Raw genomic sequence first — 9,865 nt, 5'->3', positions numbered from 1 at the left:
GGTCCTGCTAGTCCTAAACAAGGCCCTACTTGATGTCACCTGTCTGTCTCCAAAGACCTCAAACTTTTAAGACCAGCTGGACTAGAACAGAAGTTCTGCCTCCGTCATCCCCCTATCAGCGAAGAACCCAGAGTCAGCCTTCCCAAGACACCAGAGTTTCCAAGGTGCCCCCATAGCAGGAAGCAGCCAAACCCAGATGCCACGCACGCCAGACTTTCTTGATATTACTATGTCTTTTCCCCAGGACGGCACCAGCACGCTTGGACACCTGCGACCTCTTCCTTCTGTGCAAAAGCAAAGCCAGTGGCAACCCCACGCTGATAAGATAAGTCTACAGGGCCGAGGATGGTGTAATTTCCTATGCTGAAACTTTGTAGATTTTTTTTAAGGGTTTCGTTTTCCAATTGGTCTGATTTCACAGGAAAATTTACCTGTTTTCTCTGAGGCATTTTTTCTCCTGGAAGAGAGGTGCTGATTGGCCCAAAATAACTGACAATCTGGTGTAACAAAAATTTCCAACGTAAACTCATTTTCCCTTGGTTTCAGCAATTTTAACGCTATATATAGAGATATCTCTGTCAGAATTGCATTGTTAGCGTCGCTTGATAAACTTAATTGTCGCCCATCACTGACAGTGGAGATCTATTGATGGGTCTCAGCCCCCAGGGAGCTGCTATCTTGCTCTGCCTTCTAGCATGTACTGGGAACTCTACCCACGGATGCAACGGCAGAGCCTTGAAAGAGAGCATCCACATTTTGAACCAGGTCACAGAAAAAGGGGTGAGTATCTATCTGGCACCATCTCCCCAGACGATCAGGTGATACTGCCGGTGGTTCTAGGCTAGTAGAACCGAGTTGATAGAGAAGCCAGTGGCTGGTGGTTGAGGCAGGACTAAGGACATAGCCAGACTTCAGGAGATCCTGCTACTTCCAACTGCGAGGCAGCAGGGAGTTTCCTTGGGGTAGGGGAGTGAGAGGAGTATGGATGATTTTTCTGTCCTGCTTGGATTTAACGCTTATCTTTTCATCTTGTCTGTGTCAAGACGCCATGCACCGACAGAATGAACGTATCAGACATCCTGACAGCGAGAAACGTGAGTGGAGGCATGGGGTCTGCTTCGGCATCTGTGGGAGGTGGGAGAGGAGGGTTTCCCACAAGTCTGAATGAGAAACTTCGGTGACAGAAAACTGGCAGGCCCAAAGGAGGGACTTTTAGACAGACGCTGAGGAGGCTCTTACTCCAGTGTAGTTTGCAGTTTCGGGTTTGACTAGACTTCGAAAGCGTCATAGAAGGAGTGGATGTGTCTTCCTAAGTCAGGGTGCAGGAGTGCTAGAGCCCTACCCAGGCTTCCGCGGTATCTATAACCTAGGAGGCTCACAACTGTGTCTGTTGAGAATTCTCCCTCCCTCCCTCCCTCTCTCTCTCCTCTCTTTCTCTCTCTCTCTCCTCTTTCTCTCTCCTCTCTCTCTCCGTCTCTCTCCCTCCCTTTCTCCCTCACTCTCTCTCTCTCCTCTCTCTCTCCCTCTCCCTCTCTCTCTCTCTCTCTCTCTCCTCTCTCTCCCTCCTCTCTCTCTCTCCTCTCTCTCTCTCTCCCTCCCTCTCTCTCTCTCTCTCTCCTCTCTCTCCCTCCTCTCTCTCTCTTTCTCTCTCTCTCCCTTTCTTTGGCCCATGCATTTCTGAAAAACCAAATACTCTCAAAAACAGATATGGAGATTACAGGCTGAGAAGGCTTTCGCTTTGTCTAAGAGACTTCCTACGGTACCACTAGATCTCCTCTTTCTCAGCCTGGTCACCTAACAGCCAGCTGGGACGGTGGCCCTCTGTGTGGATTCTCAGCTCACTCTGCCCCACCCCAGTGCCCCTCAGCCTAGTCTGGAACTGCCTGCTGGCTGGAGTCTGACCATCCCGGCTCTGCTTGGGCATCTAGCTCCCCTTTCTGCCTCCTGCACTGCCTCCCCCCAACCCCTCCATCTGTAGTGGGAGGGGACAGATGTGACAGCTGATAGTGCATTTTCTCTGACAAACACATGACTGGCTACCTCCCTATCAATAGCTCTGTGCTCTTCAGTTCCTGTTTTCATGGAAACACACAAGTGAGAATGAAAGCCCCAAAGCCTTGATTTACCAGTGGTCTCCCTGCTGCCTGCTTCCCACGTGTGCCGGACGGGGGCGAGGTCGGGAGTGCAGCTCTGGGTAGTCAGGGTCACAGGCCAGCACCCAGGCCTGATTTACATGAGGACACTTTGTCTGGATGATCTCATTTTATTCACGATTACTCCAGGATGTTTCTGAAGGACAAATGTACATGTATGTATATATGTAAACATTCACATGCATACATGTGTGATCTACATGTCTATTATCTATATATGTGTGTGTGCATATATATCTCATTGTTTAGTAGCTATGTAAGTATTTATTGATTCTCTGAGTCCTTCCAGCCAGGAGCCAAATCTACTGTCCTGTCCTAGCAAAGCCCAGGGCAGGGACTGGCTCCCGGGAACTGGACCTAAAGGGAGTGCCAGGCCTGGCTGTGAGAACCTTTGGTTTTGGCTGCGGTTCTCCCATTCCCTGGGCATCTGGCTTTTGGCAGATCTTCATATATGTCTCACCATCCACATGTGGAGACACAAAGGTTGATTCTGAACATCATATGAGGGCCGGGTGGAGGCTAGTTCTAGGAATTTAGCTGAAAGTGTTTGTGTGACCAAGTGCACAGCCCTGCTGCAGGGAAGCCACAAGTCTAAGGAAGACCAGCAGCCTGCCGGCCGAGCCTCCATGGCTCCAAGCCTGGGGCTACTCATTGTAGGCTGCCTCTAGACCACTGTGTGCCCCCCCCCACCTCCACCCCTACTCCACGCTGCCTTTGCTCTTCCTCAGTCTGCCCCACACTTACGTGTGCTTGAAAACAAGCCTTCCCTGACTTCTGTCGCACGCCCATCTCATGGGCTCCCTCCAAATCCTCAGGCCTCCTGGTTTTGTTCCCCTTTCTCCTGTTTTTGTCTGTCCCCCGAAGACTCGGCCTTGCTTACTTTCAGAGTGTGGTATTTCTGATCAGGGGAAGGTTATTCTCTAGAGTCCACAAAATCGGTTTGAGGGGGACTACTTCTTTGGGGTTCCCAAAGAGACTACCTTTCTAAAATCTATAATTTAACTTTTGGGGGGATCAAAGCTCACAGCCTCTTTAAGCTGGGCAGCACGCAGCTGATGGTAAGGAGACCCCTCTGAGTAGATCCCTGGTGTCACAGACAACTCTGGCTTCAACACTGACATGACAGTGGTCACCTGGGGAAAAGCAAGAGACAAGCACCAAGCTGGCTGTTCTGTGAAGGGTCTCTGGGTGGCCCATCAGCGGCTGGGGTATTTTTGTTTTGTTTTGCCTTTTTTTTTTTTTTTTTTGTCGCTTTGGTGCTTGTCCTGAAACTAGCTCTTCTAGACCAGGTTGGCCTTGAACTCACAGAGATCCGCCTGCCTCTGCCTCCCGAGTGCTGGGATTAAAGGTGTGCACCACCACTGCCCCGCTGAGTATTTCTTCTTTACAAAATAAAATTAAAGACAGAAGTCCTTGAGATGCTTGGAAGGTGTGTGTGGATTCAAGCATGGGTGTGTATTCACATATATGCATGTGGATGCATGTAGTGGCACCCTCTATATTGTTGCTTTTTCATTTTCTAAAAGACAGATTCTCATTGGCCTGGAGCTTGGCAAGTAGGCTAGACTGGCTGCCCCCTGAACCTCAGGGATCCTCCTGTCCCTGGCTCTCTAGCCCTGGGATGACTTAAGCTACACTACCACATCCAGTCTTTTAAAAAGTGCATGGGTTCTGAGGACTGAACCAGGGCCCTCACAGTTGCCGGGCAAGCTCTCTAGCCACTGGGCCATCTCCTCCCTTCCCACTTGTTTGCTTTAAAGGGTTACCTCATCTAAAGCACCGGCTGATTAGATCTGGGCCCAGCTAGAGATAAAGGAAAGCAATAGGGATAGGATTCGATTTTCTTGGGCCTAACCAAGCCTGGTGGGGACCTGGTGGGGACCTGGTGGGGACCCTGAAACAGTTGCTGCCACAGAAGACGCCTCCTTGGTAGCCGTTTCCTGCCATTCTTGTGAGCCACAGACTCACTTGTGGTAAGGAGCGAGGTGCAAGGCTGGCTGCCTGTCACCGTGTGTTCCTGAGCCGTAGCTACACCTGCCAGGCAGGACTTTCTCCTGCAAACACACACAATAGGCAGGCGGGGTGGGTGTCATCTTTGGTGGCAAAATCGATGGAACTAAAACTCGAAGGTCCCTGGCTAAGCAGCCTTTGAGACCAGCTCTTTTGAAGTTGCCCCCACTTGCGTAGTTTCTTTCCATTTTGAATTTAGTTATTTTTAGAGACTACATACTGATGAGCCGGTGTGATGGCGCATGCCTTTAAATCCCAGCACAGGAGGAAGAGGTAGATGGATCTCTGTGAGTTCTAGGCCAGCCAGGAGTGCACAGTGAGATCCTGTCTCAAACCCAACAAGACTCTAGTAAGATATTTGGTATTATCTTTTTCTTTTTTTAAAAGGATTTATTTATGCATTATATATACAATGGTCTGCCTGCATGTGTCCCTGCAGACAGAAGTTGGCACCAGATCTTATTACCGGTGGTTGTGAGCCACCATATGGTTGCTGGGAATTGAACTCAGGACCTCTGGAAGAACAGTCAATGATCTTAACCACTGAGCCATCTCTCAGGCCCTGGTATTTTCTTTTTCTATATTGGAGACTGAACCTGGCCCTCACACACACTAGGCAAGTACCCTGCCACTGAGTTCATCCCCATTCCTGATATTTACCCAAAAATTACCAGTAGAAGGGTTACCTTTGGATAGTGGGATAAGTGAATTCATTTTTGTTAAGTATACCATAATAGTCAGGAAAAAATTAGGCAACCATGAGAAGTGAAAACAGCTAGAAGCTGCCTGGGCAGTGCATCGCCTGGTGTCCTCAGGGTACATCCTGGCTCAGTGGGCTGAGAGTGGGCCGTGAGAGTCACTGCCAGGCTCCTGGTGATGTCAGACCATGGTGCAAGCTGCGGGGTAGCCAGGGTTGAGCACACATCATGGCATAGGTAGTGGCAGTTTCTCTCAGTGGGATACAAACACTGACTCACGCTGACACTCTCCATGATCTGTGCGAGCTTCAGGGGAAGCCAGAGCCCATCCTGTCCCCAGGTTTCCCACTGGTGCCTTCTGTCTTCTGAGACCCGAGTCCTTGGGAAGAGCTGGGAGCTCTTATGTCTACCAATGACAAACAAAGGCTCCTCTCAGAAGCCCCAACCAAGGCCCAGGACAATGGCACCCTCTCCTAGAAGCCCTTCCCGGCCACCGACTGGGTTCCTATCTCTGGCTTTCTGGGGGACATGCCTTAGCCCTCCATGGAGACTATAAGCGTGTCCAGATACTGCTTTCTCCTTGGGTAGGGCCATGTGCTCCCAGCAGGCATTCGGCCATCAGCAAACATGGAGGTCTCCAGGACCATGGAGGAACAAGAGCCACAGCTGGCTAAGAGCTCATGCGGGCACCTTGGGCAGACAGGAGAGCCCACAGGGTAGAAAGATGGGGACTGAGGATGTGGATGGGTCCTCCGCACTCTGCCGTTGACCTAGGTGGGTGACTTTACTGAAGGAACCCTTTCAATGAAACCCTCCATGGAAAAGAACCTGGGAAATTCTGCAGAAATACTTGCATAGAGATCCCGAGCTTAGCAGACCCACCCCTGGGGTAGGAAAATCTCCCGCTCAAATTCCAAGCTAAGCAGCCAACAGCTTCCTGTGTCATTTCCCTTGGCAGAACACCACGGAGAGGGAACTTATGTGCAAGACTTTCAAGGTGCTTCACAAGTTCTATACCCCACATGAGACTCTGTGCTTGGCAAACAATCCCAGGCTTCTCAAAGACCTGAAAAGACTCATCAGGAACATCTACGGCCTGTCTCCATCGCCGGTAAGCAGGGCAGGACAACAGCTCACAAAAGACCTAGCGCTGTGGGAACAGCGTGAAAGACCAGCAGACAGAGAGCTCTTGGCTCTCATGGAATGGTCTAGTGAAGTGGTTAGAAGAGATAAGCAGCAAGACAATGCCCAGTTGTGTTCGTGCTATGAAGAAAGACATAGGGATAAACAGAGTGGGTGGCTGGGGAGGGGGCTGATTCTCTGAGCAGATATTTGAATTAAGTGAGGAAGCAGGCTATGAGATTAACGGACAAATGCCCGGATGAAACGCATGTGTTCTAGTGTGGCTGCATCAGAGTTAGGGAGGCAGGTTTAAGCCAGGCGGTGGTGGCACATGCCTTTAATCCCAGCACTAGGGAGGCAGAGGCAGGGAGATCTCTGAATTTGAGGCCAGACTGATCTACAGAGTGAGTTCCAGGACAGTCAGGGCTACACAGAGAAACCCTGTCTCCAAAAACAAAACAAAAACAAAGAAGTAGGTTTAGCAGCTAGGCTCATACAAGTCTTTGGATGTGGTCCCAGGGATGGAGGGAAGCAGCTAGAATTGCCGTCAGGATGGAGCCCAGGTGTGCTCCAAGTGATACTTGTTCACACTGGCCCCTGGGTGGAGGGGGACAGGTAAGCAAGTGGAGAAGAAGATAGCCCGATGAAGGGCCATTGTCACATGGCCAGGACAGGGATAACGGTGATAGTCACTGATGGATAAACTCAGCACTGCCACCTCACAGTCCCTAAGGGAGGGAACTGGAGCTTTCGTGAGCAAGGTGGCTGGTCCAAGCTATGTAACGATGGTGGCACTGATACCCAAACTGCAGCATCAGCACGGAGAGGGTTCCTAGACTCCTTATTACGTCACTGTCCCACTCTGAAATGCACCTGCCGGAGGGGTAGGAGGGCAGCACAGCCAGGTCTGAGCCTACGTGTTCTGCTCCCCCCTCCAGCATCCCGTCTGTGACAAGCCACTCCAGAGGCTGTGGTGCCAGGAAGGCAGATCAGTAGTGACCATAGCGCATACCAAAAAGCAGGCCAGATCTTGCTGGCTTCATGAAAATCAAACTCAGGCCGAGATAGTCTGGAAGCCCTGGTCTGAACATTGTTTTGGAGGACACCAGAGTAGGCTTGACCGAACATGCAGGCCTGACAGGGAGACCTGATGTACTCACACAATGAATGTTTCTTTTGTAGAGAAACTGCACTGTGAATGAGTCCACGCACACAACACTGACAGACTTCTTGGGAAGCCTAAAAAGGATCATGCAAAGGAATTACTGGCTGTGTGGGAGCTCCAAGTCTTAACTTATAAATTTTTAATGGTTTTATTTTTAATATTTATATATTTATAATAAAATATGTATAATCTAACAGCGGTGACAATTAACAGCACTTCATTTGGCAATGAGGTCATAGTTCATACTGTTACAGAAGCTGGCTTAACTGACAGCCGCTACAGTTTGTGTGAGGACACCACAGAAAGCCTGCTTCCTTCTCAAGGAGTCTCCACTCGTGTCAAGGACATAATATACAAAATCATTAAAGGATAGCAGTGGGGTGGGGGCGGGAGGAGGCTGAAGGGATGGCTTAGCAGATAAGAGCACTGACTACTCTTCCAGAGGACCAGGGTTCAGTTCCCAGCACTCACTTGGCAGCTCACATGGTCCGTAACTCCAAGATCTGACACACACACAGACAGACATGCAGGCAAAACACCAATGCACATGAAAGAAAAATAAATAAATAATTAGAAAGGAGGCTGGAGAGATGGTCCATTGGCTGAGAGTATTTGTTGCTCTTCCAGAGGACCCAGGTTCCATCTCCAGCACCCACATGGGGCCTTAAAAGAGTAACTATAGCCCCAGGGGATCTGATGCCCTCGTCTGGCCTCCTATTGGAGGCATGCAAGTGGTACACAGACTATATGTATGTAGACAAAATACCCATACACATAAAAACAAAATAAAATAAAATAGCCAGGTGGTGGTGGCACATGCCTTTAATCCCAGCACTCAGGAGGCAGAGGCAGGCGGATCTCTGTAGGTTCAAGGCCAGACTGGTCTACAAGAGCTGGTTCCAGGATAGGCTCCAAAGCTACAGAGAAACCCTGTCTCAAAAAAACCAAATAAATAAATAAAATAAATAAATAAATAAAAAGCTAAGAATAGAATAGCCAGGGAGATGAATCCGTAGGTAGGAAAGAATTGACTCCATGGGATTATCCTCTGAACCCTACACACTCAAACCCCCTACCTCCCACATACAAACCCCCTACTCCCCCAACGCTCACACACTCAACCCCCTACCACACAAACACACACACACACACTCAACCCCCCTACCACACAAACACACACACACACACTCAACCCCCCTACCACACACACACACACACTCAACCCCCCTACCACACACACATACACTCAATCCCCTTAACACACACACACTCAACCCCCCTACCACACACACACACACTCAACCCCCCTACCACACACACACACTCAACCCCCCTACCACACACACACACACACACACACTCAACCCCCCTACCACACACACACACTCAACCCCCCTACCACACAAACACACACACACACTCAACCCCCCTACCACACACACACACTCAACCCCCCTACCACACAAACACACACACACTCAACCCCCCTACCACACAAACACACACACACACACACACTCAACCCCCCTACCACACACACACACACACACTCAACCCCCCTACCACACACATATACACTCAACCCCCTTAACACACACACAAACACTCAACCCCCCTAACACACACACACTCTCACACACTAAGTAAATAAAACAGCAGAAACAAAGCGGCATGGCACACACTCCACCTTCCAGAGGAGGAATCACTGAGACAGCAGAGCCTGCAGCTGACGAAACAAGAACCAGAAATTAATTTTTTTTTTTTTAAAAGGGCAGGGAATTGGTAGCACATACCTACAATCCAGTCTGAGGCAGGCCAGCATGGATCCCTAGAACCCACATCAAAGCAGAAGGAGAAAAAGCTCTGCAAAGTTGCCCTCTGACCTCCACACGTGCATCTTATGTACACAATCATAACAAAGAAAAACAGGAGACCTCTGTGTCTTCTGTGAGCCTGCGACCAGCCTGGCCTATACAGGAGCTGCAGGCCAGCCAGAGTTACAAAGTGAAACTCTATTGTAAGTAAGAAAAGAAAACTAAAAGTTACCGGGCAGAAGTGGTCCAGTGGTTAGAGCACTTGCTACTCTTGAATAGGGACCAAGCTGGCTCCCAGCACCCACAATGTGGATCACAATTATCTAACTCCAGGGGATCTGACACCTCTGGCCTCTGGGGGCACTGAACTCAAACACACATCCACATGTACGCACACACATTTACACGTAATTTAATAGAATCAAAGTATATTTTTTAAAAGAATGTGAGTTATGACCAACATGAATAAATGAGATTTTGCCTCAACTCTGCACCCTCCAAAAACATGAAATAAGTCTTAATTTTTCAATAAGGAAATAAACATGTAACATCTAAAGCTGATAATTGAGAAAATTGTTGTAGTCATGATTGAGGGCTGGAGAGATGACTCGGTGGTTAAGAGTGCTGACTCCTTTTCCAAAGGACCCGGGTTCAAGTCCCAGCACCACATGGGGACTCGCAACTGTCCAAACTCCAGTTTCAGGGCATCTGATGCCCTTTCTGACCTCTGTCGGCACTGCATGCAGAACACAGAAAGGCACGAGGGCCATACATTCACACACATAAAATAAGAAAGAACAAATCTCAAAAAAATTTAGAGATTAGTCCTGAGTTGGTGACGGCTGTAAGAGAGGCCACAGGGCGAACGACCTTGCTCCCATGTGGAGCTTTCTTTATAGAAAG

General features: G+C 49.3%; 1 protein-coding gene across 1 annotated transcript; it reads left to right on the top strand.

Moving 5' to 3' along the window:
• The first annotated feature begins 648 nt into the window (after nucleotides 1-648).
• On the top strand, nucleotides 649-7,276 carry Il4 (interleukin 4). Its single transcript, XM_041647793.1, has 4 exons — nucleotides 649-780; nucleotides 1,044-1,094; nucleotides 5,820-5,972; nucleotides 7,166-7,276. The coding sequence occupies exons 1-4, from the start codon at nucleotides 649-651 to the stop codon at nucleotides 7,274-7,276; spliced, it is 447 nt and encodes a 148-aa protein (XP_041503727.1).
• Nucleotides 7,277-9,865: the final 2,589 nt, after the last annotated feature.

This window comes from Microtus oregoni, unplaced genomic scaffold, assembly GCF_018167655.1.
Source record: "Microtus oregoni isolate MIOR12 unplaced genomic scaffold, Mior012 000255F_ref0000239, whole genome shotgun sequence".
Classification (NCBI taxonomy): Eukaryota; Metazoa; Chordata; class Mammalia; order Rodentia; family Cricetidae; genus Microtus; species Microtus oregoni.
Note: the sequence above shows the minus strand (reverse complement) of the source record. Positions and strands in the feature narration are given on the sequence as shown.